General features: G+C 68.2%; 3 protein-coding genes across 5 annotated transcripts; all 3 read left to right on the forward strand.

Annotated features, from left to right (window-relative positions):
* Positions 1-3,054: 3,054 nt before the first annotated feature.
* PLPP2 (phospholipid phosphatase 2) lies at positions 3,055-7,508 on the forward strand. Its single transcript, XM_068661498.1, has 6 exons — positions 3,055-3,229; positions 5,233-5,384; positions 5,615-5,892; positions 6,026-6,083; positions 6,162-6,338; positions 6,518-7,508. Exons 1-6 carry the CDS (start codon positions 3,178-3,180, stop codon positions 6,653-6,655), a joined length of 855 nt encoding a protein of 284 aa, XP_068517599.1. The 5' UTR covers positions 3,055-3,177; the 3' UTR covers positions 6,656-7,508.
* A 4,328-nt stretch (positions 7,509-11,836) lies between these two features.
* Positions 11,837-13,412, forward strand: LOC137844846 (collagen alpha-1(I) chain-like). Its single transcript, XM_068661497.1, has 2 exons — positions 11,837-12,313; positions 12,801-13,412. The coding sequence occupies exons 1-2, from the start codon at positions 11,837-11,839 to the stop codon at positions 13,410-13,412; spliced, it is 1,089 nt and encodes a 362-aa protein (XP_068517598.1).
* Positions 13,413-13,574: 162 nt separating this feature from the next.
* Positions 13,575-23,473, forward strand: LOC137844844 (transducin-like enhancer protein 1). 3 transcript variants are annotated; one of them, XM_068661492.1, is made up of 21 exons: positions 13,576-13,728; positions 14,160-14,277; positions 14,896-15,044; positions 15,714-15,777; positions 16,118-16,162; positions 18,226-18,288; positions 18,400-18,474; positions 18,996-19,191; positions 19,457-19,473; positions 19,739-19,843; positions 19,961-20,005; positions 20,203-20,358; positions 20,615-20,744; positions 20,851-21,035; positions 21,108-21,184; positions 21,402-21,651; positions 21,807-22,054; positions 22,157-22,304; positions 22,371-22,521; positions 22,755-22,831; positions 22,974-23,473. In XM_068661492.1, exons 2-21 carry the CDS (start codon positions 14,254-14,256, stop codon positions 23,079-23,081), a joined length of 2,313 nt encoding a protein of 770 aa, XP_068517593.1. In that variant the 5' UTR covers positions 13,576-13,728; positions 14,160-14,253; the 3' UTR covers positions 23,082-23,473. The 3 variants fall into 3 exon arrangements, with proteins under 3 accessions (XP_068517595.1, XP_068517593.1, XP_068517594.1); XM_068661493.1 differs by having other exon boundaries at positions 18,400-18,441; XM_068661494.1 differs by lacking the exons at positions 20,615-20,744; positions 20,851-21,035 and having other exon boundaries at positions 13,575-13,728.
* Positions 23,474-23,788: the final 315 nt, after the last annotated feature.

The following is a 23,788-nucleotide window of genomic DNA, read 5'->3' on the forward strand; positions in this document are numbered from 1 at the left end:
GCTCCGTGGCACGGTGCTCCCATGGCAGGGGCCCGGTGGCTGTGCTCCTGTCCCGGTGGGCTCAGGGTGCTTCCCTCCTTCCTTCCCGTGCCTACACCAGGGCTGCCCTCACAAATGGGGAGGAAGCCCAGCTTCCTTGGCTGAGTTTACCTTCCCAGTGCTGTGTGTGGAGGTGTTGAGGTGTTCGCTGCTCTTACAGGTGCCCTGGCTCTGCAAACGGCAGCGCTGGGACAGCCCCGTGGTGGCAGGGCTGGGAGGCAGGCGTCCATCCGCGTCTCACCGGCCTCGGCCAGGAATAACATCCTGGAGGCGAGGGAAGTGTTTCTGCAGGAAGGTTCATTCCTCACTACAAAGCCCCTCTGTTTTGTCAGAAACCTCTCAAACTTCCCCAGCTCCTGTGCCCGTTGCTGTCAGCCCCGTGGTCAGCACGGATTGCTCCAAAACCAGAAGCAGGAGGTGGGCAGCAGCCGCAGGCAGTGCTGGGGAGGGACCCCGGGACCCGCCGGGACCCCCTGGCACCTGCAGCACTGCCCTGCCCGTGCCAGGCCCGGTAACGTCGGCTCTTGTCTTCTGTCCCACGGCCTGGAGCGGGAAGGGGGCTCGGCCCTCTCTCCTTCTCCGGTCTCCTCCCCCTGCCCAGCTGAGAGCTGGTAGCAGAGGGGCACCCCGCTCTGCTCGCCAGGCCCCGTGCGCCGCAGCCCTCCTGGCAGCACGGCCTCGAGCACAGCCCCTGCCTGCAGCGGGGCGAGGAGAGCAAGAGTCAGCAGAGAGACTGCAGGGCACCTACGGAAACGCTTCTCCCTCCTGGAAATTCTGGATCTGGGTCAGATTTGATCCTGTATCTGTTACAGAAACACACACATGCAAGTCTGCTTTTCTGAATGGAGACTTCGACTGTCTTGAAGTTTCTGGACTTGTCAGGAGAGGTTCCTGCTTTCTGCCATGAGCTTGGGCACGCATGCTGGTGACAGCAGCAGCTTCACGGACATGCCTTTTGTATTTTTTTGCCTGTCCTTCAAAAACAGGAAAAATAGTGTTCCGTGTTTCCTCTGGGCTGCCCACCCCAGTAGTTCAGGGCAAGGCTTCCCAGCCAGGGGCTGGGGTGAACACCTCCGGGACAGGTGGGAGATGTGGGCGCCTGCTTGGTTTTTGGGAGCAATCCCCAGTGAACAGTCAGCACGACACACGGCTCCGCTAAGAGCTCCAGCCAGAGCCTGATCTTTAGTTACTGTGACGAAGAGCAGCTCAATCACTGCTGCCAGTGGAAAGCAAATTAAGAAGACCCAAAAGACTGAGCAGACCTCAGCAGCCCCGGTGGACGGACCGCAGCCGTGGTGTAGAAATCCCCACCCGCTGCTGCAGGGAGATGTCCCGCAGCCCGTGGCTGTGACCTGTCCCCGGGGCAGGGAGCCCAGCACCCCGCTGCTCCCGGTGGGCGCAGCCGCTTCACCGGTGGGACTTTGGATGCCACGTGTCAGCCGGGCATCGTCCGCAGGTGGAGCAAGCAGCACGCTGCCGCCACACGCCCAGGCCAGGGCACCTTCCCTTTGCTCACCCCACGAACGCCCTGGGGAAGGCTGGGGAGGGCTGGGGGGGGCAGCAGTGACCTTTCCAGGGGGGTCAACTCAGGAAGGCCCAAAACCACCCTAAAGGCTTCCGCAGCACTGTGGGTTCCTCGCTGCAGGGGCGATGGCAGCAGCGGCACAGGGAGCAGCTGGGCTCAGCTCCCCAGGGCCGTGCTGCGGGGGCTGCGGGGGGGTCCCTGACCCCCGGGGCTGCTGCGGCCGCGGCACCCCTGCAGCAGAGGAGCCGCGAGGAGCCAGACCCGCGGGGCTGGGAGGTTCCCCGTTGCTGCCGCTGCCTGGCATCATCCGCCAGCCGTGGCACCGTGCAGGGCAAAGTCCTACTGCGGCGCCCGTGGTGCGCACCCGGGAAGTGGCCGCTTATCAGGGCCTGGCTCTGCCCTGAGCCAGCGTGGAGCCACAGGCTGGCACCTCGGGTGCACGGCCCTGCCAGGCCCTATCCTGCCTGCCCCAGCCCCACGCAGCCACTTGGGTGCCCCCGCGGTCAAACCTTGCCCGTGCGTCCCCTCCTCTCCTGCCCTGGGGCTCTTAACCCCCACCCAGCATTTGGGGGGTGATTTGGGGGGTGAATCCTGCCCGGCGGCACCAGGGCAGCCCAGGGCAGCCCAGAGGGTTGGACGGGGCCGGGCCGGGGCAGTCAGGAGCAGAGGAGCCGCTGAGGGGCTCTGCTCCTCTCCTGAGCTCCCGGGGCAGCCCGAGAGGGTTTCCAGCTCTGCTGGCTTCTGACCGCAGCGCTGAGATTCCCCACAGGCCACTCACGGCGCACCTAAATAAAGCAGCCCAGTAGCTATCATTTGGGTGGTTTCTGTATTATTTATGTTTCCTTCCGTTCCTAACCAAGAGCCAGGCCTGGAGCAGCCAGGGGGCTGTGGCTGTCCCCGCTCCCGCAGGGCCTCACCGCGGGGACCGGGCTCGAGCCTCCGCTCCCGTCCCTGCCCCGGCCCCGTCTGAGGCGCGGGCAGCCCCCGCCGCGTCTCAGCCCTTAAATCACGGCTCCAAACGGCCTCGTGCCGTGCCCCGCGTTCGGAGCCGGTGCTCGGCTTCCCAGCGCCCCTCGCCGCCGTCCCGGGGCCTCGTCCTGCCGGCACCGCGTCTGCGGCAGCTCCTTATCGGCCTCGCCAGAGCCCGGCGGCTGCAGCCCCGCAGCAGCCAGCACCTCGCTGCGGCTGCATTCTTCCAGTCCCTGATTTGTTCTTTTTTTTTTTTTTTCTTTTTCTTTTCTTTTTCTTTTTTTCCACTTCTCAGAAGAGGAGCCCGGGGCCGGCGGGACGCGCGCCGCTCCCGCGTGAGGCCTCGCTCCTGCCCCCCTCCCTCGGACGGGACCGGGGGGCGACCCCCGCCCGGGGGCCCGGAGGCGGCCGCGGGGATCCCCCCCCCCCCCCCGCGCCCCGTACCTGCGCCCGGCCCCGCTCCCCGCCCCGCGCCCCCGGCCCCGCCGTCCCGCCCCCAGCCCGCGGGCGGGGGCCGCCCGGTCCCGCCCCGGAGCCGCCCCGTCCCGGCCGCCCGGACTTTACCTCCCGGCCGGGCCCGCGCCGTTCCGGGCCATGTGAGGCGCGGGGCCGGGCCGCGGGGCCGCCACCGACCGGGCAGCGGCATGGAGCGCAGGAAGGTCTTCGTGGCGCTCGACGTGCTCTGCGTGGTGGTCGGTAAGGGCCCCGCGGCGCCGCCCGGGGCTGGGCTCGGGACCGGAGCGGCCGCGTCCTCCCCTCCCCGCCCGTCCCGTCCCGTCCCCTCCCCGCCCGTCGGGGCTGCGCCGGGGGTGTGGGGGGGTGCGGGGGGCCCGGGTCCTCTCGGCGCCCACCCGCGGTGCTGCGGCGGCCCCGGGGGCCGGGCTCCGGGGCAGCCCGGGGAGCACCTGCCCGGCCCCGGCGGCCTTTGGCCCCGCGCTGCGGGCACGGCGGCCGGGGCTCGCTGCCCTGACGAGGAAGCGATCGGCCTCGCCCTCGCCGCTTCGCCGCCCGGGACGGTCCCGAGAAGCTCCGGCGGGGCCGGCCCGGGGCCGCGGCGGCCGCCCGCCCCCTCGGCGCCCGGTCCCTGCCCCGCGGAGCCCCCGAGCTGCGCCCGCCGCCGGGGGCTGCCAGAGCCCGAGCGCCGTCCGACGGCGGCCGCGGGGCAGCTGGAGCCGGTGCCGGTCCCGGGGGGGGCGGCGGAGCCCCCGCCGCGCTGCCCCGTCCCGCCGGGCGCTGCCGGTGCCTCCTCCCGGGCAGCCTCCGCCCGTTTCTAAAACCGACGCTGGCAAGCGCCTAATTAAGACGGATGGGCTAAAAATAAAGGCCCAGGTCGTAATTTCGGCCTCCTGCACCGGGGAATTGCTTTCTTGGGCTCTCTAAGCACCGGTGGAGAGGGGCAGGATCCTGTTGTTGTTTGAGTCTCTTTTCTCTCGTGCGCGGGTGCCTTTTATTTTTAGGGGAGCTTTTTTGGGGGTTGAAATTATCCAGAAAGAGAAGCGGCAGCTAATCTGAGCAGCAAATGAACGTTTGAAGCGCTCGCAGAGGCGTCTGAAAGCACCCCCTGCGCGCCGGGCACCTGGCTCCTCCGCCGGGCGGCAGCGGTTACGGCTTGGCCTGGCTTTTGCGCAGCTTTTTTTTGGCTGCTTTTGCTTCTGCCTGAGGAGAGCGTGGAGACGGCGGATTTGGAGGCCTGGAAGCAGCAGGGGGATTCTGTGCACTCGGATGAGCAGGAGGTGGTGGGCCCAGGGCACACAGGGACCCTCGGGGAAGGTGCCTGCCGGGGACAAAGGTGGGGGCTTTTCCCTGGAGACCGGTAAACAATGGGCAGGCGGAAATCGCTTTATGAAGGCGGAACCGGGAAAGAAGCCCAGGCTTAAGGTGGACGTCAGGGCCAGGGAGGAAGGGGCTTTCTGCACCCAGTCCCCGCAGGGAGAGCATCGCACCCGGCTGGGCACTGCTGCTGCGAGTGACCCCGAGGGCAGGAGGTCGGCTGCCGGTGAGGGCTATGGCAGGGGGCTGAGACCGCCCCTGAATCCCCTCTTGGTTGCTGGGATGTGCAGAGGAAGAGCTTGAAGATGCCCATGGCCAGGGCTGGCGTGCACAGGGTGGAAAAGCCTCCTCAGCTGGACTGAGCCAGCCAGTCTCAGCACCGGTGCAGAGCCCTGCCGGGAGGCGGGGAGAGGCCGCCAAGAGCAGGGCTGTGGGAAGGGAGAGCGTGGGCAGGGGCTGGGTCCCCCACCAGCTGGGCTGCGCCTTCCAGGCTCTGGCTCTGCCCATGCCTCGTGAGGGTCCTGCCTGGACCATCGAGGGCCTGAAGGCACTTTCCCTGGTGGAAAACAGGTTTGCAAGACACCTGTGCTCGTTAACCCTAAGAAGCTCTGACCTCCTTGCCTGAAACATCCCGGGGAATGTGAGGAGCGGGTGCATCGTCAGCCCTGGGTCTGCAGCCCAGGGAGGAGCTCTGGGGGTGCCTGAGAGCAGCCATCGGCTGCGGTATCTGGGTGCTGCAGGCAGCTGCGAGCTCTGATAGCACCATATCAGCAGCAGGGCCAGCGTGCTGCCCTAGGTGCAGGATCCTTCCCCAGCAGTGGGGAGCAGGAACTGGGGGGATGTGGGATGGGGACACCGTATGTGCTGGGTACCTGCGTGGAGCCTGCAGGCGCAGGTGCCCCAGGCCTCTCCTTCTCTCTGCCTTGCAGCATCTCTGCCCTTCGTCATCCTGACGCTGGTGAACTCCCCGTACAAACGGGGCTTCTACTGCAATGATGACTCCATCCGCTACCCCTACAAGGCGGACACCATCACTCATGGCCTCATGGCCGGGGTCACCATCACCTGCACCGTCCTCATTGTAAGGAAGCGCCGTGCTCCCCTCCAGGCCCCCGGCAGGGCTGCAGGGCCCTCTGGCCAAAGGGCTGGGCGTTCCCCTGAGGGGATGAGCCCCCTGGCTCGTGGGGCTGGGATCCTGAGGGGTGAGGGCAGGCCCTGGGAGAGTGCCGGGGGCTCCTCTGCTGCAGCCTGCCAGAGAATCCCATGGCCCTGGAACTGGGACCCTCACCCTTCGGCCCTTGCTCTCTGCAGATCTCATCAGGGGAGGCATACCTGGTCTACACGGAGCGCCTCTACTCCAAGTCGGAGTTCAACAACTACCTGGCTGCCCTCTACAAGGTGGTGGGGACCTTCCTCTTCGGGGGGGCCATCAGCCAGTCCCTCACCGACCTGGCCAAGTACATGATCGGCCGCCTGCGGCCCAACTTCCTGGCTGTCTGCAATCCCGACTGGTCCAGGGTGAACTGCTCCACCTATGTGCAGCTGGAGAACATTTGCCGGGGGGAGGGCAGGGACGTCACCGAGTCCAGGTGAGCTGTGGGGCCAAGCCACACGTCCCTGGGTCCCTGGGCTCGCAGCTGCCCCAGAGGGGCCGCAGGGCAGGGGGCTGGCAGGGGGCTGGCGGCCCCCTCCCTTGGCCTGACCCCTCCCGTCGGCCCCCAGGCTGTCCTTCTATTCCGGGCACTCCTCCTTCGGGATGTACTGCATGATGTTCCTGGCGGTAAGTGTGGTGCTGTGGGGAGGGGGGGGGCCCCAGGGCGCTGCCCCCGCTCTGGGTGACAGCTCTGCGCCCCCCCAGCTCTACGTGCAGGCACGGCTGGTGGGGAAGTGGGCCCGGCTGCTGCGCCCCACCATCCAGTTCTTCCTCATCGCCTTCGCCATCTACGTGGGCTACACCAGGGTCTCTGACTACAAGCACCACTGGAGCGACGTGCTGGCAGGGCTGCTCCAGGGCGCTCTCATCGCCGTCCTCATCGTAAGCATCCCCCTTCCCTCTGCCCACGGGGGCGGTGTCCCCGCCTTGGGGCGCGCAGCCCTGGCAGGACCCCACGAGGCTGGTGCCAGGGCCCGGGGCTGTGGGGGGAGCTGGGCGGCCGCCACCCCGCAGGGGTGTGGGAGCAGCCCCCGAGCCCCAGCCCTGTCCGGCTCTTCCAGGTCCGCTACGTCTCCGACTTCTTCAAGCACCGGCCGCCCCTGCCATGCGACACGCAGGACCCGGAGCGCAGGCCCAGCCTGCCGCTGACCAGGAGCGACTTGGAGCACAATCACTACAGCTACCGGGGCACCCCCTGAGCTGCGCGCGGGCCACGCGCCCCAGACTGCCGACGCTGCCCCGTGCCTCAGCCGGGGGGGGGCCGTGCGCCTCGTGCTCCCTGCGGGCTCCTCGCTGCCGCCAGCCCTGCCCAGCCCCGCTCCCGGCTGTGCCGCGGCTCCGGCACACGGCAAAGCCGGGGCTGCACAGGGCTGGGGAGCGCGGGGAGGGGGGGCCCTGGTCCCACCGGCCTGAGTCACGCTCTGCAGCCCCTTTCCCAGCCCGCTGCGTGGCGGGGAGGGAGGGCGGCACGGGGGGTGGATTTGGGGCCAGCAAACAGCAGCGAGCGAACTCGTCGGGCATCTGAGGCTGCCTGGCGCTGCACGCGTGTTGTCCCTGTCAAATTACACCGCCTTATGAGCACAAATCCTCATGAGCACAAGGGGAGGAGGACAGCTGCTGGGCTTGCACTGCCTTTTTTGAAAGGATTGGAGCAAGCCAGAGCCCTTCTGCTCCCTGATTACCTTTAAAAGTGCTGCTGGCTGCCAGCGGCCGCAGGGCCGGGGTGCCCAGGCTGCTCCTTGCCCGCCTGCTTGCGCCTGGCTCGGGGTCCAGGGCTGCTCCTGACCCTTTGTCTGCTGCAGCTTCAGCTGATCCTTTAGGGGGTAGGGGGAAGGGGAGAAATCTTCTGTGGTAAAGGGGGGGAGGGAGAGGGATGTGGAGCTGGGCACAGGGCTCCTACCTCCCTGGGAAGGTGAGCAGGGGGCCACGTCCCAGCCCCATCTCCAATCTACAGCTGGCACTGGAGCTGTGGGCCTCTTGTTAAACTACATGCATTTCCATGATGATGTTTTTGTAAAAATGTGTTTTTTAAATTAGATCATCCTTAAAGAATGTCTGTCTTGGGCCTGTTCTCTTGCTCCATGGATGCTTCTGGCCTTGGAGTGGATGGGCTGAAGAGTTCAGGGCTTCCTCTTCAAAGGGCCCCTCGGCAGGGGGTGTCTGCTGTGCACGGGGTGGGGGTGGGGGGTGCTGAGGAGCCCCTGGGGGTTGTGCTGGGACACAGGGCTCAGGTGGGGATTGACGGGACAGCAGGGACCGACTGAAGCAGCCGTGTTCTGATGGAGCTGGAGCGATTGCTGGGGGACCTGTCAAGGTGTTGAAAACATTGCCGGGGGAGGGGGGGGGAATTGTTCTCCTGCCACCCCTCCCTCCAAGAGGCAGTGGGGCAGAGGAGCACCCTCAGGTGCTTCTCGGGAGGTAGAAGACCTGGGGGCTGCAACACGGGGCTGGTGTGGGGCCTGAGCTTTGTGCGAGGCCTGGCTGAGGCGAGGAGCAGGGTGCCAGGATGGGGGAAGCCCTGGGGATGGGGCCCATGCTGCCTGCCTGTCCTGGGCCTGGGGGTGGGGGGGCTGGGGCTGCTTTGTGTGGCTGTGTGGCTCCCAGCCCCACGCTGCCCTGACCCTAGAGGAGCCTCTGTGCTTCCCAGCGCTGCGGCAGGGGGAAGGGAAGGTGGATGGAGCCTCTTGGAAAAAGTGACGCTGTGTGCCTGCAGCTCCCTTGGCTGCGGGTGCTGGAGCCAAGGGAGGCTCAGAGCTGCCTGCGTCCTGCTGCTGCTGAAGGAGTGCGGCGGGGGAAGGCGGCAGCTCCAGCTCTGGGGGCTGCTCTGTTGTGGAAGCTGGGGTGTGCGGGGCAGGGATGGGGCTCGTCCTTGGTGTGGGGCAAGGGGAGCTGTGGCTCTTGTGGCACAGGGAAGCCCAGTGGCCCCTTTGCCTGGGCACATCTCAGGCTCTTTGCTGTACCCGGGAGTGGTGGTCAGGGCCCAGGAGGACCCAGGGCCCCCCCTGAGACCACCAGCTCCATCCCCGGTTAGTGCAGCCAGGTCCCTTCTGGCTGGGCACAGTGGGGGCCATGTGCGCCCTGGGCTTGCTGCGTGCTCTCAATGTGCTTACGCAGCGGTTGCTCCAAGTCTAGACAAGCCCTGACCAAAAAACACCTTCCCTGGGTGGGGGAAACTTCCTTGCTTCGCGCTGCTCTTCCTTCCCTGGGAGAGTTGTCCTACCCCCAGCAGCGTTCCTGTTCCTGTCCCAGTCCTCTGGGGCTGCTCCCTCCGTATCTGATGGCACAAAACAATGCAGCGGAACTGCCAGGGCCCGAGGGCAGGGCATCTCTGCTGCAGTCTGCAAACAAAGGAGTCGGGGCAGCAAGGCACAGCCCAGGCCGTGGGGTCGTGGGATCGCTGCCTTGGGTGGGGGCTCCATGGGGGCTCCCAGGGCAGCAGCCGGGGCCGGGGCCGTGGTGCTCAGCGACTGCCTCAGCAACTGGCGTTGCCTCGACAGCTCCTCTGCGCAGCCAGGAACGTGCCTGCTCCCTTCCCTTGAGATCTGATTTCACCCCTTGGATGCAGCTCTGGAAAAACCAGCTGGGCCACAACGCTGCAGTGTGCGGCGGGGCTGGGCTGGGGCACCCGCAGCTCGGCTGCTCCGTCCCCATGCTGCCTGCCCCTGGGCCTGGCTCAGTGCGTCCCAAGCCTCTGGCAGCCTGAGGACAGAAGGAGCTCCCGAGCCACGTCTGGGCACAGTGAGGGGCCATAAGGCTGCTGCCGGCCCCTGCCTGCCCCCCCCGTGCCCCCCGGCTCAGGAGGCGGTGGGGCTACTGGGGGCACTGTCCCCGCAGGGGCTCCTTGGGCCTGGGGATGGAGCAGATCTGGCTGCTGCTGCAAAACCTGTGCTGGCCTCGGAGCTGCGGAGGGGCAGAGTCTGGTGGGTGGGGTGAAGGGCTCCCAGCAGCTTGTGTGCCTCAGTTTCCCCGCTCAAGGCTTGGTGTCGTACCCGGCCCTGTGCTGGTGAGAGCTCTGGGCTCCCTGCTTGGTACCAGCCCGTTTCACATTCAGGCTTTGGGAAGGGTGAGCTGTGGCCCTGGGCATCGTGCTGGGGCATCCAAACCCCTCTACAGCAGTGACTCAGGAGTTAGGGATCTGGTCCTGGTGCTGCTGGGTCAGGTTCAGCCTCAGGCTGAAGATGAATAGCATCGGCCTGCGAGCAGTGGCTGCTCCCCGAGAGCTGTCCTGTTCCCCAGCGTCAGCAGCTCCACGCACTGTACGCTCAGCCAAGACGCCTCCTTTCCAAAATAAGCCGTTTCTGGCAGCGCTGAGCCAGGCTCTGGCTTCCAGCCCTGCTCTGGGGGGAGCCTGGGCTGCCTCCCCCAACCTGTGCCTCCTGCCTTGCCACGCTGCATCCTCTCTCCCCTCTCCCTGGCACCTGCGACTCCTCCGCCCCTTCCATGGTGCAAATGGGCTCCATCTGCGTCCCTTTGCCCTGGCCCCAGCCCCAGGCTGCCTCCTGCTCTTGGCATCTTTCCCTGGCTGACTGGGGTAAGGGGCAGGCAAAGGGGCTGAGCTTCCCGGTGCCCCCAGCACGCTTCCAGGAGCGGGCAGAAGCCTTGCCAGGAAGGATGTTACTCATCCCCTAAACATCCCCTTCCCTGGCCGGCAGCCACAAGGAGGAGGCTGCCAGCAGATGAGCCTGCGGCGTGTGTGCGCTGGGGGGGGGGGGAGGTACGAGGTGGTCGCTGCTCGGGGGGACACCGGGAGGTGACCGAGACGCGAAGGTGCGGGGCTGTCCCTTCGGGCACCGGCGGTGACAGCTCCCCGCCTGGGGGCAGCCGCGAGGGCAGAGCTGGGCAGAGCCCCCCCGAGCTGCCCAGGGCGTCCCTGGGGGGCTGCGGGGGCCCGGCGGTGAGCGGCCGGTGCTTGGGCGAGGCCCCGGGGAGCGCCCTGCGGCTGGGGGCCGCCGCCATCCCGCCCCCCACCCCCGGCAGGCCCCGGCCGGGAGCGGCTGCGGGCGGCAGAGGGCAGCAAGAGCCCGGCGGAGCCGTGCCGGGGCCGCCCGGAGCCGCTGCTCCCCCGGCGCCCGCCCGGGGCCGTGCCCGCGGCTGCCGGGGGCCGCGCTGCCCCCCTCCCCCCTGAGCTCCCCCCCCCCCGAGCCCCCCGCACCCTGGAAACACCGCTCGGAGCCACAAAGGCTGCTTGGACGGCGATGCAAAAGGGGGGGGGGGGGGGGGGGAAGCAGCCGGGGGAGGAAGCGGGGGGGGCGCAGCTCCGCGGGGGGGGCTCCAGCCGGCGGCCCCGGCCGCTGTGGCGCGGGGGGGGCAGCAGCGGAGTCCCGGGAGCAGCCGAGGGGGGGGCGAGCGGCGCTCGGGGACGGCACCTGCCGGGGCTGAGCCCGGCGGAAGCATCGGGAGCACAGCGGGGCCTCGGGGGGGGCCTCGGGGGGGGCCTCGGGGGGTTCCGGCCTCGTGCCCGCTCGGCAGCGTTCCCGTCGGCTCTGCCCGGGGCCTTTGGCTGGCTGCCCGCAGGAGGTGGTGCTCGCACCCACCCGAGGGGTGCTCCAGGAGGTCCCCGGGCTGCGGGGGCCCTTGGCAGGGCTCTCCCCATCCCCACACCTCTCTGCCCCGCAGCTGGCTGGGACCAGCTCCAGAGCCTCAGATAAACGAGCAGCCCCCGCCTCGGCACTGCCGTACCCCATCGCCCCTCACGCGCCTGCCTCTTGCCCCCTTTCCACCTCCCAGCATGGGCGGGAGGCAGCAGCGACAGCACTGCCCAGCCCGGGTGCTCTGAAGGTCACTGGGGGGCTGCCAGCACCCCCCCTCCCTGCAGGACACGGCCGGGCCTGTGGCACTTCCCTCCATCAATGCCCTGCACTGACTCTGGGCTGGGCTGAGGGTGCAGGCACCAGGCCCCTGCCTGGGGCCATTCTCTGGGGTCCCTGGGGCTCTCCCAGGCAGCCCCTCCCGTCCCAGCTCCCTCTGCTCTGGGGGTGCTGCTGGGAAGCGATGGGGCAGAGGGGACTGGGTTCCCAGACTGGGGAAGGGGCTTGGGGGCAAAATGGCACAGCACTCCAAGCCCTCAGCTGCTTTTTTTTGTTGTTATTTTAATATTTTTCCCTTTAACACTGATGCTGCCTTAACATGACCTTGGCCAAATTATTTCCCCTCCCTTTGAGATTTATGGCCTTCTTCCAGAAATGATCTGTTCCATCTACGAAAATAGACACCGTGCTGTTATTACATTTTAAAATATAATATGGGCTGGGAGTCCGCTCTTGTGCCACCCTCCAGCCCTAGCCAGCACCCTCAGCAGAGCAGGGGGTCTTCTGTGCAGGGCCAAGGCAGGCTGTGTGGAGAATGGGGGCAGCCCCAGCCCCTTCCAGCCCCAGCAGGGGATGTCTCCTTCCCTGCCTCACCCAGATGGAGCAGGGCACAGAGGTCCCCATGTGAGGGCATGGACATGGGCAGCGGGAGCTGCCCAGCCCCAGCCCCACAGCACCAGCAGGATGGGCTCGTGCTGCCGATCCCCACTTGCTGCCCAAGGGGCTGGCACGGGATCACTCCCAGGGCTCCCTGATGCCCCACAGGCATGTGTAGGGTGGCCTCGGCGCGGTGGCTCTGTTTCAGTGGTTTTGCTGAGATCATTATTATCGCTGTGTTCCACCAGGGCCTGCCTGGGGCACGCTGCCATCCCCGAGGACAGGCTCTCGTTCCCGTCTGCACTCCCTGCCACACATGAACCGGCGCGGACAGCCGTGCGTCGGGGTCTGGTGGTGTCGGGGAGCCGAGGCAGGGGGGAAATCACGCCAGCTCCTCCCCAGCGGGGTTCTTGGGGATCATGGGGCTGGTCCAGAGGAGCAAAATGGCTGCAAGTAAACGGGGAAAGGAGAAAATCAGATCAAACGGTGACATTTCGGCTGTTGCTTTTCTTCTCCATCACCACATTTGTTTCCTGACTGCTCCATGCCTGTGTATGTGCACGGAGGGGTGGCTGCACGGCCCCGTGGGGATGATTTGCTTTCTGTCGAGTGGTTTTCCCTCCTGTTGTAGGCGCAAAGCCTGGTGCTGGCCCCGCAGCAGGCAAGCTGCAGATACCATCGCTTGCACGTGGCCACCCCTGGGCACAGGACGGACGCGCTGCTGATGCCAGGGGTGCATTTAACAGCAAATTGTAGCGCTGCAGGAGGGAGCTTCCCTTCTGGATGGCCAGAGCCAACATCTCCCTGGACAAACATCATCTGAGTGAAGGAAAGGGGCTGCGCAGCGCCTTGCTTTGCTTTGCTTTGCTTCCTGCCGTGGCGGTGGGAGCGAGGGGACGGAGCTGCGGTGCAGGGAGGCCGGGCCCGCTCTCGCCTCGAGGTTCAGCAGGGGCAGAAGGCGCCGAGCTCCCCAAAAGGAGAAAACCGCCGGAGAGACCCCGAGGGAAAGCCGGGGGCTGCGGGGGGGGACCGAGGAGGGGCTCGGGGGGCCCTGCCCAAGCCGTGCCCGGTGCTGCGGGGGGGGTTTGGGTTTTTTCGGCTCGGGATCAAGAAAGGTGTCGGGGGCGCGGGGGGGCCGCTCGGGCCGGCGGGGCGTTCAGCAGAAAAAGCCCCGACCGCCGGGCAGGAACGGGCGGAGGCCGGGGCAGAGCCTGCGGTGGAAGCCCGGGGAGCGCGGCCCGGCCCGGCCCGGCCCGGCCGCGGCGGGGGAACGGCGGGGCCGCTCCCGGGGCCTCCCCTGCGGCCCGGCCCGGGGCCGTGCCCTCCGCGGGCCGGGGGGGTCCCACGGCCGGGCAGTTGCACCGGGCCTGCGGGGGGCGGCCCGGGGGCTGCCACCACCCCCGGGCGCGGACGCCGAGGCCCCGGCGCCCCCCGGCGCCCCCCGCTGCCCCCCGGTCCCCCCGGTGCCCGCTGCCCCCGCCGCCGCCCGCCCGGCACCGCAGGGGTTAAGCGCCGCTCCCCCGCCCGCGCCGTGTCTCCTCTCTCCCGCTGATTGACACATTCTCCTGGCGGCCGGGCCCGGGCGCCCAATAGGAAGGCGGCTCGGCGGGCCCCACGTGGGGGCGGGCCGCTCCCGCGGCGCTCCCATTGGCCGGCCGCCTCGGCGAGCGCCCGCACGGGCCAGGCCCCACGTGGAGCTGGCGCCCGTTCATTGATCGCGCTCCGCAGAGCGGCTGCCGCGGCGGGCGGGGAGGGGGCCGGGGCCCGGCCCGGTTCGGCTCAGCCCGGCCCGGTTCGGTTCGGTTCGGCCCGGCCCCGCCCCGCCGCAGGGGCGCGCGGCCGGGACCGGGGCCGGGGCCAGCAGCGCGGTGAGTCCCGGCCCGGTCCGTCCCGTCCCGTCCCGCCCCGTCCCGCTCCGGTTCGGTCTCCGCCGGGCCGGGCCGGGCCGCTCCGTGCCCGCCCCCCGCGCCCCCGCCGGCCGCGCTCCGGCCCCGCTCGGGGCTGGGCGGCGGCGCGGCCGGGCCCTCCCCGCGGCCGTACCTGCGGCGGGGCCATTGTCTGCGCGGCGCGGGGGGCGGCGGGGCCGGGGGCGGCGCGGGGGGGCGAGGGGCGCTCGGCGGGCGGGGGCGCCCGGGAGGAGCCGGGGGCCCCCCGGTCCCCGCGGGGATGCGGGCGGGGGGCGCGGCGCGGCCGGGGCCGGCGGGGCGGGGGCCGGGTGCCGGTGCCGGGGGCGCGGCGGGGCCGGGGCTCGGGCTCGGCGCCCCCGCGGGGTCATTTCCCGGTGTCTTCCTTCCCCCAGGGCCGGAGCCGGAGCTGGGAAACGTCCCCGGGCCTGAGCCCGCACCCGCGGTGCAGAGCGGCGGAAGGGACCCCGGGCCCAGCCGGTGCCAACGATGTTCCCTCAAAACCGGCCCCCGGTGAGCGAGTGGCCCCGGCCTCGTCCCCTCGCCACGCGCCTGGCCCCGGGCCCGCTCCGGAGCCGGGACCCCACGGGCTGCCCCCTGCCCACGCCCGGTGCCTGTCCCTGCGGTGGGGTGCCCGGGGTGCTTGCGGCCCTCATCCCTCCAGGGCCTGTGTCCACGCCCCGGAGTTCGGCTTCGCTGCGCGCTCGGGGCTGGCTGGGGCCGGACGTGGGGCACTCGGATGGGAAGCGACTGGGGCTGGGCAGTGCCCGGTCCCCGGGGCCCCCGCGCCCTGCTGCTGGCCCAGGGCAGGGGTGGGAGCAGGCCAGGAGCTTCGCCCCGGTCACACCTCCCGCCCCGCCGGTTGTTAATTCTCCTCTCGTGGCCCAGTGACCAAACCATTACTGGACAGGTGGAAGGCCATTGCCCTTCGTGGCCGGCCGTGCCCCCTTTTCGCTGAAATACCTCCTGCCTCCTCCTGCGTGGGCCACCATCCCCGCTGTGCCGGCAGCCCCTTCTCTAGGGTGTGGGGACCCTCGGGGCTCGCGAGCCCAGGGGGTGCTGGCCCAGCCCCAGCCCCGCCAGGCGCTCGGGCCAGCAGCTGTGACCCCAGCCGTGCCCTCCTGTGCCCAGGCCCATCTCCAGGCACCCTCTGCTGCATCAGGCACCGCTGTCACTGCCGGCGCCATCCCTGCCACCCCACAGTCCCTGAAGCTGACGTACCCCGAGACCTTGGACCGCATCAAGGAGGAATTCCAGTTCCTGCAGAACCAATACCACAGGTGAGAGCTGCCAGAGCCTGTGTGCCAGCACGGCACTGGGCACTCACCCGGAGCTGGCAGGCAGCAGTTCCCCGCGGCACTGGGCGCTGGCAGGAGGCAGTGGGAGGCTCCCTGCATCCGTGGGGCCGTTGTGCCAGGCAGCGCCGCGGTAGCTGGAGAAGATGCCGTGTGAGGGGGAAGCTTGTGCTTGCCGGCCTCCTCCTGCCAAAAGCCCTGGGGGTGGTGCTGATTGGGGGTGCTCAGATGGCTCCTGGGCTATGCCAGAGCTGTCGTGTAGCGGAGCCCCAGTCCCTCTGCTCCCCTTGCTGCCGGGCGGGATTGCCGCCCCCTCCCCGCAGAGCCGGTTGGAGCAAGGGTTGAAACGCAGCTCGGCTTTGTAGTTCGCTCCATTTGGGAAGCAGATGCTGGGGAGGGGGACTAACGCTCCCTGTGGGTTGTTGCCTGACACATGGATCCCCTCACTGCCCACCGCCTCTTCCTCCTCAGCCTCTTCCCTACCCCCCATCAGGTGGTTTTCTTGGCCTGTGCTGGGAGAAGGGGCTCAACCTGCGAGCAGGAGATTGAAGCACGCGGTGTGCGGGGAGGGCTCTGCCATGGCTGGCCCGGGAGCCTTTGCCTGGTGGAGGGGCGCAGAGGGGCTCACTCCCTCCTCTCTCTTTATTTTTACAGCTTGAAGTTAGAATGTGAAAAGCTGGCAACAGAAAAAACAGAAATCCAACGTCATTATGTCATGGTTAGTGAGTTCCACCTGAAAGGAGCGAGGCCGCTGGGGGGTTTCTCCTCTGAGCCATCAAAGGACGCGCAGCACCGCGATTCCTCGGCTCCCCCGCGTATTTGGGCTGTGGGGCCAGGCCCCGTGCCCTGCTTCCTGCTTCCAAAGCACCGTCTTTGGCCCCCAAACAAGCCATGGTGTTTGAGCTGCAGCAGCTTGGGAAGGGGGAGGCGAAAGCCACCTCCGTGCGGGTCCCCTGGGGAGCCCGGCAGCGCCGGTGCCGTCGGGCTGAGCTCGTGCACCAGCGCCGGAGAGGACTTGCCATCCCCGAGCCCGCTGACGCTGCCTTCTCTCCTGGCAGTACTACGAGATGTCCTACGGCCTGAACATCGAGATGCACAAACAGGTAGGCTTGGTGCCAGGGAGACGAGCTCTGCTCGCTGCCTTCGTGTGCCCGGTTGTCCTCAGGGGCTGAGGAGTGCCCTGCGGGGGGAGGGCTGGGAGCCACGCGTCCCCTCGCTGCGTCCCCTCACTGCTTCCCCCCCTCTCGCGGAACCGTGCTCTGGGCCACCAGCTGCTCCTGGGCTCAGAGGCAGAAGGCTTCTTCTCATCTATTTTTAAAAAGGCTGCGGAGGAGCCTGATGAGGCGTGCTCCCGCCGGCCCCCTCCCTGCCCGGCCCCGTGCTCCAGCCAACTGTTGCGTGGGAGCCAGCTCTGGCACGGGGGTGTCAGCCCCTGGCCCCCAGCATGGTGCTGGGGCCGTTCCCGCTGGTGCTGGGGCTGTGCCGGGCACTCACACGCCCCGTGCTGCCGGCCCCACTGAGGGCATCTCCTGAGCACCATGGGTCTGTCTGCGGCCGTGTCCTCCCCTCCTGCCGGCATCCCCTGGCTGGGTTTATGCTCGCCCCGGTGCCGCTGGCCGCCCGCTGCTGGCCGTGGCCGTGAGGAGGCCCCACACCGCTGCGCTCTGCCATCACACGGGGCAGGGCTGCACTGGAGCTGCCGGGGTCAGAGCCCCGGGGTGGGGTCTGGTGCCCCCCTGCCCTCCGTTCCCCCAGCCTGGTGATGCGCCATGGCCGGGGCCAAGCGCTTGCAGCCTCCCAGGAAGCGGCTGCCTCCTTTGTGCTGGCACAAGCAGGGGGGTCCCCGGGCGGTGCCGCCGTCGCCCAGCCCCGCGTCCCCTGGTGCTGGCCCGGGCTGGGGCAGGTTGGCTCTGGGCTTGTTTTGTGGGTGATGGGGCTGGGGGTGATGGCCCAGCTCCACGGCACGGTGCTTGAGGCAGCCACAGGCTCAGCAGGGGATGCTGGAGGCAGGGATGGGCAGGAGATGTTAATTTTTTATTGTTGTTTTGTTTTTGGCGTGGAACTGGCCTGTAGCTTTTTATAAAACCACGTCCCCGAATGTGCCTGGCCTTGGACTTGCTTACCACCAGCCAGAGGGGAGGTGACGGTGCTGGTGGCTGGGGGGGCTGCAAACAGCATGATCATTTTTCATGCTGAGAGCGTTAAAGTGCCAGTAAATTGCACATTAACGAGTGCGAGTGAATTGGAGGCAGCTCTCCCCAAGGAGCTGCTGCCCATCAGTGCATTAGGGAAGAGAATCCATCACTGCCGGCCCCAGGAGACAGCTAAATCCTTCCCAGAACTGCCGGCTGCCAAATCTCCTTGCTTGCTTGCTTTTTTTTTTTTTCTTTCCTTTTTTTTCCCCTCCTCTTTCTTTCTTCTCTATCTCCTTTTTTCCTCCCTCGGAAGGGGAAGTGAGGGCGGATGCTGGATTGTTTCTGCTGTCTGTGGGTCTGGCAGAAATGAGTTGGTGGCTGTGCTGGAGGGTGGCACAAAGGTGTCCCGGGCTCAGTGTCCCTGTGTGGGCCGGGTAGCACTGCAGCCCCCTCACCCCCAGCTTTGGATGTGCTCAAGGTCCTTGGCTGAGAGATCTGGGGTCTGACCGGGGCCCTGCAGCTTCTGGTCCCCTCGTGGGGCCCTCTCCTCTCAGCCCCACGGCGCTCCCTTCCTCCCCATTGGGGTCCCCCTGCTCTGGATAGGGCGCTGCTGGGGGCAGCCCCGTACCTGGAGCCCTGCACCAGGGCGTCCCCAGTGCTCTTGGCAATGCAGACATGAGGGTTCACGAAGCACCGCTGTGCTTTGTGCCCTGCTGCTAGGCTGGAGGACAGCCGGGGCTGCTCTGCCGCTGGCTGTGGGCAGTGGGGCACCGTGCCCCGGCAGAGCTTGGCCTCCCGGCCTTTCCTGGGGGCTGGAGGAGGTCAGATCCGTCCCAGGGCTTTGGGGCAGGGCGTGTGGGGTGCTGGGCTCCTGCTTTTCGAAGCAGTGGTGTTAGGAAGCTTCCCTGGTCCTGCTCAGGGTGTTTCGGCTCTGGGGAGCCAGCGGGGCCCCTTGGTGGGAGGGGGCTCTGGTGGCGTCTCAGCCCTGCCCCTGCCCTGATGGTGTCCCCCCCCCCCCCAACTCCTTGCAGACGGAGATAGCGAAGCGGCTGAACGTGATCTGCGCCCAGCTCATCCCGTTCCTGTCTCAGGAGGTGGGTGAGCCCCCCCGCAGCCCCCTCCCTTGGGTTGCTTCTCCCAGTTCCCTGGGGAGCTGGGCCGGCTGCCCAGTGCCAACTCGCTCCTCTCTCCTCTCTCCCTGCCAGCACCAGCAGCAAGTGGTCCAGGCCGTGGAGCGTGCGAAGCAGGTGACTATGACCGACCTGAACGCGGCCATCGGGGTACGTTGACCCTCTGCCCCCACCCCTGGCCAGGAGGGTGCTGGGCTCCTGCAGGTGACGGCGCCTCCTGAGCTGGCACCGGCCCAGGGCTGCAGACCCGTCCTGCCCCCTGCCCGTAGCTGAGTCGGGGGGGCCCAGCCAAGGTGGTTTGGGGGGGCTCTGTCAGTGGGAACGGGGCTGGGGGTGCAGCTGTGCCCCCAGAGACACCACTGTGATACGGCGATGGGGTGGCAGGGTGTGGGTGCGATGCCGTGTCCTGCAGCCCTGGGTGGGTGTAGAGGGGGGGGCACCATCCCTGCCTGTCCCTCGTTCCCTCGGGGCTGTGGTGGCAGGGATATGTGGGGGGTCTTGGGGCAGGGGACCGCAGTCCCAGGGTGGGAGGTGGCAGCAGGTGGGATGTGATGACCCCTGGTGGGCTGGGGATGCCCCGGGAGCCTGACCCCCTTCAGCCCCCAACCCCTGCTGGCCGCTGTCCTGACCCGGGCCCTTTGTCTCTGCTCTCTCCTCCCGCCCCCCTCCAGCACCAGCTCCAGACCCAGCACCTCTCACACCACGTGCCCCCCATCCCGCTGACCCCCCACCCCTCTGGCATGCAGCCCACCGGCCTCACCGGCCTCGGGAGCGCCTCGGGGCTCCTGGCGCTCTCAGGGGCGCTGGGGGCCCAGGCTCAGCTCCTCGCCAAAGACGACCGCGGAGTCCACGACGCTGAGCACCGGGGTGAGCGGCGGGATGGAGCCAGGGTGGGGGGGCCCTGCTGGGCTTGGGGGGCCGGGGGGGCTGGTGTGAGATGCCCCGGCCGAGAGGCACCTCCCGGGGGTGCCGGGGACGGCCGAGCCAGGCTCGACCCTGCTGCGGCGGTGCCAGCGCCGCGGGGCTGGGCCGAAGGCCCCGGCACCTGCGGGAGCAGCGGGCGCCGTGCGGCACAGCCGTGTCCCTGCTTCCCTCCCGGTCCTGCTGCTCGGCCGCGTCGCCATGGAGACAGAGCGGGACCCGGGGCCCGTAAGTGTCGCTTGCAGCCGCTTCCCTCCCACCGGGGGGGTGCCGGGGTCCCTGGGGGTCCCTGTCCCGGTGTCACAGAGCCCCGAGCAGCGCCCCCGTCCCTGCTCCTTCATCTGCTGGTGTGGAGGCTGCGCCGGGGCTCTGTGTGCTGGGAGCCCCGCGTGGTGCTGGCTCTCTGAGAGCAGAGCACTGCCCCCTGCCCCTAGTGCTGCCCCCCTGCCCCTAGCGCTGCCCCCCTGCCCCTAACACAGCTCCCCCTGCCCAGAGCTCCCTGGCGCTGCCCAACGGGGAGCGGGCGCGAGCCATCTCCGAGTACCTGAGCAACAGCAAGAAGAGGAAGGTGGAGGAGAAGGACTTTGTGACAGACTACGTGAGTGTGGGGAAGGGGCTGGTGGGCTCGGCGCATCCCCACGCCAGGCCGGGAGGAGCTGCCCGGGCCCCTGGGCAGCCCCAGCCCATTTGGCTCCGACCTTTCCGTGTGTTTCAGGGCAGCGACGCGGACAAAAGCGAAGACAACCTGGTGGTCGATGAGGTCAGTGCACAGCGTGCCGGGTCTGTGGGTGCTGCCTGCCCCCCTGCCCGGGGTGAGGGTACGGGGACATTACAGGCGAAGGGGGGCACACGGGGCAGTGGTGGTATCCCCTGGGTCCAGGCTCCCAGCCGCCAGCTCGCTGCTGGAGCGTGGCTGGGGCCGTCCCCGCTCTGCTCATCTCCCCCGCCCCTGCCCAGGACCCTTCGTCCCCGCACAGCGTCCACTCCTACTCGTCCCGTGAGAACGGGGTGGAAAAGCTGCCACTGGGGAGGAAGGAGGCTGTGCCGCTCAGCCCGACCTCCATGGCCTCCTCGAGCAGCGCGTCCCCGTCCCGCAGCAAGGATGTGCCCACGGTACGTACGTGCGCTGCTGCCCTTGGGGCTCGCTTCCCCACTGCCCTAAACCCGCAGGGGTGCGGGGTGATGCCTGGGGGATGGGGAGGACCCCTGCCCTGTTGGACCCCTGTCCTGTTGGACCCCCATCCCATTCCCCTGCAGCACCACTGTGTTCAGGGCTGGGCACTAGGGACCAGCTCGCTGGGGGCCTCAGGAGCCCTCCCTCCAGCAGGAGGAGGGTCCTGTGTGACCCCCCCCCGCTCTGCTCTGGCAGGTGGAGAAGGCAGGGACACCCAGCCTCAAGTCCAGCACCCCCACGTCCCAGGGCGACGCCGCGACCCCAGGCTCCAGCAGTGCCCAGCAGTTCCGCCCCGCTGCCCCCAAGGCCCCGGTGGACCCCCTGGGTGAGCCCTGCCTGGGCAGCGCCCACGAGTGGCACTGAGCCGATGTCCTGTGGGGCTGTGCCCTGCTCCACGGCCCCGTCCCATTGTGCCACCTCTCCCCTCACAGCCCTGGGCCTGAGGACCCCGCTGGGAGTGCAGAGCCCCTACTCTGCCACCTTTGGCATGGCTCACCCCGCCGTCAACGGGGACATGGCTGGGGCCGGCGCCTATGCCAGCCTCCACCTCGTGTCCCCACAGCTCAACGGGGCCGCAGCCGCTGTGGGAGCCGGCAGCTACGGGCGGTCCCCCCTGGTGCGTGAGCCCCCTCCCTGCGGGGCGTGGGGCCATGGGCCGGGAGCTGCTCTCACCCCGTGTCCCCTCCAGGTTGGCTACGACCCCCACCCACACATGCGCGTCCCAGGGCTGGCAGCCGGAATGCAAGTGGGAACGTCGGGGAAGCCGTAAGTGGTCTCGGGCTGGGCGGTGGTGGGAGATCAGGGTGTCCTGCTGGGAGTGAGCCCCCTGGGAGCACCCATTCCTAGCTGCCCAGATGCCACTGATCCGGCTCCTCTTGCAAATCCGTCCTCAAACGGTGCTTATAGGCCAGGCACCCTTGGTCCGGTGTGGTGCCAGCTGTGCTTGGAGCCTCACCTTGTCACTACTCTTGTGCCCCTGCAGTGCCTACTCCTTCCATGTCAGCGCCGACGGGCAGATGCAGCCGGTGCCGTTCCCCCCTGACGCCCTCCTGGGCTCTGGCATCCCCCGGCACGCGCGGCAGCTCCACACCCTGGCCCACGGCGAGGTGGTGTGCGCCGTCACCATCAGCAACTCCACGCGCCACGTCTACACCGGGGGCAAGGGCTGCGTGAAGGTGTGGGACGTGGGGCAGCCGGGCACCAAGACGGCCGTGGCTCAGCTGGACTGCTTGGTATGTGGGGGGCAGCAAGTGTTTTGTTTTTTTGGGGGGGAGGAGGGGAGGGAATGCACCCCTGCTAGCATGGAGGGGGTTCGGTCCCCCCACGCCTGTGATGCTGCAGCCATCGGCTCCTTCTTCCCTTGCTGGTCCCTGTGCTTGCCATCCAGAACCGTGACAACTACATCCGCTCCTGCAAGCTGCTCCCCGACGGCCGCAGCCTGATCGTGGGGGGGGAGGCCAGCACCCTGTCCATCTGGGACCTGGCGGCCCCCACGCCCCGCATCAAGGCCGAGCTCACCTCCTCCGCCCCCGCCTGCTACGCCCTGGCCATCAGCCCCGACGCCAAAGTCTGCTTCTCCTGCTGCAGTGACGGCAACATCGTGGTGTGGGACCTGCAGAACCAGACGCTGGTCAGGTGAGCGCCTGCGTGGGCAGGGGGCACTGAGCGCCCCCCAGGCCACAGGAGGGGGCAGCCCTGATGGGTGTGTGCTGACCCCCTTCGTGTCCCCCCTCCCAGGCAGTTCCAGGGCCACACGGATGGTGCCAGCTGCATCGACATCTCCAATGATGGCACCAAGCTGTGGACGGGGGGCCTGGACAACACGGTGCGGTGCTGGGATCTGCGGGAAGGGCGGCAGCTGCAGCAGCACGACTTCAGCTCCCAGGTAGGGACCGGGGCTGGATGAGCCCCGCGGGGCTGGGTCCTGCCTGCCTGACCTCCCTGCTCCCAGATCTTCTCCCTGGGGCACTGCCCAACGGGTGAGTGGCTGGCGGTGGGCATGGAGAGCAGCAACGTGGAGATCCTGCACGTGAGCAAGCCCGACAAGTACCAGCTGCACCTCCACGAGAGCTGCGTCCTCTCCCTCAAGTTCGCCGCCTGCGGTAGGTGCCTGCTCCCGGCTCCTCTGGTGGCTCCAGGGCTGAGAGTGATGGATGTGGGTCGATGGTGTTGTTCCCCCCACACACACACAGTTTGTGTCCTCCAACACTGGGGGTCGTTCCTTTAGGGGGCTGAGACACTGCCACCTTGTCCCCTCCTTGGGTTCAGCTGTGGGAACCCAGCCGGGGCGGTTTGGTGAGGCGCTGCTCCTGTGCCCCTTGTGTCCCTCCTGCAGGGAAGTGGTTCGTGAGCACGGGGAAGGACAACCTGCTCAACGCCTGGCGCACCCCCTACGGCGCCAGCATCTTCCAGGTGGGCAGAGCAGCTGAACAGGGGAAGCGGGGGGTTCCCGAAGCTCTGAACTGACCCGTACCCAAGCTTATTCCCTCCAGGGCCCCCTTGGGCCGGGGGAGCTTGCTGTGGGGCTGTGGCTCATACCCCCCCCTCTCTGCAGTCCAAGGAAACCTCCTCTGTCCTCAGCTGCGATGTCTCCACTGACGACCAGTTCATCGTGACTGGCTCGGGGGACAAGAAAGCTACGGTCTACGAGGTCATTTACTGAGTGCTGAAGAGGGGACAGCCGCTGGGAGGGGCCACTCCACAGGCACAGACGGACAGACAGCCGCGGGGGCTGACGGACGGACGCTGCCCGCCCGGGAGCTGGCAGCCCAGGGCTGGAGCAGGCAGCAAGGGACGGAGGGGACCCCGCAGCCAGGCAGGGCTGGGCGGCAGCTGCTGCTTGCAGGGACCTTCCTGGGGATTTTCTTCTTGTTTGGGGCTTTAGTTGTGGGGTTGTTTCTAAGTCTGGACTGGGGGTGGGGACAAGGGACCTTTTTTTTAATGTAACTTTTTTGTTGTTGTGAAGGCTCTGGGCCATGCAGGGGAGGAGGTGCTCCATCCTCAGCTCCATGAGCCTCCTTGAGTGTATTTAATAATAAAAACAACCAAAACAGCGTCACTGGACCTCATCTGGGGGAGGGAGGGGGGATGGATGGGGTTGGTGGCAGCTCCATACGGCAGCACCCCGGGGGTGAGGCCAGCGCTGGAGGCAGCCGCGGGCTGCGGAGGAAGGGGGTGAGCTGGTGGGGCTGAGCCGAGCAGCTCCGTGGCTCCAAGCCTGCTGTGGGCAGGGGCAGCAGGGCTGGGGGCTCCTGGCTGTGGGCCCAGGTGCAGTCCGTGGGGGGAGCCTTCCAGCCCCTCTAGGGCCTGGCCCCCCAACCCAAGCAGCTCCCCCTGGGGTAAGGGGCAAGGAGCAGGTCACGGCTGTGT

Source organism: Anas acuta, chromosome 26 (genome assembly GCF_963932015.1).
Source record: "Anas acuta chromosome 26, bAnaAcu1.1, whole genome shotgun sequence".
In the NCBI taxonomy this organism is placed as follows: Eukaryota; Metazoa; Chordata; class Aves; order Anseriformes; family Anatidae; genus Anas; species Anas acuta.

Bases quoted from the DNA above. Each gene is read 5' to 3' on its own strand.
- PLPP2 (XM_068661498.1), top strand. From the start codon at position 3,178: ATGGAGCGCAGGAAGGTCTTCGTGGCGCTCGACGTGCTCTGCGTGGTG. The intron at 3,230-5,232 runs GTAAGGGCCCCG...TCTGCCTTGCAG, and splicing joins CGTGCTCTGCGTGGTGGTCG to CATCTCTGCCCTTCGTCATC. The intron at 6,339-6,517 runs GTAAGCATCCCC...CGGCTCTTCCAG, and splicing joins CTCTCATCGCCGTCCTCATC to GTCCGCTACGTCTCCGACTT.
- LOC137844846 (XM_068661497.1), top strand. From the start codon at position 11,837: ATGTCTCCTTCCCTGCCTCACCCAGATGGAGCAGGGCACAGAGGTCCC. The intron at 12,314-12,800 runs GTAAACGGGGAA...TCTCGCCTCGAG, and splicing joins GAGGAGCAAAATGGCTGCAA to GTTCAGCAGGGGCAGAAGGC.
- LOC137844844 (XM_068661492.1), top strand. From the start codon at position 14,254: ATGTTCCCTCAAAACCGGCCCCCG. The intron at 16,163-18,225 runs GTAGGCTTGGTG...AACTCCTTGCAG, and splicing joins ACATCGAGATGCACAAACAG to ACGGAGATAGCGAAGCGGCT. The intron at 22,305-22,370 runs GTAGGGACCGGG...CCCTGCTCCCAG, and splicing joins AGCACGACTTCAGCTCCCAG to ATCTTCTCCCTGGGGCACTG.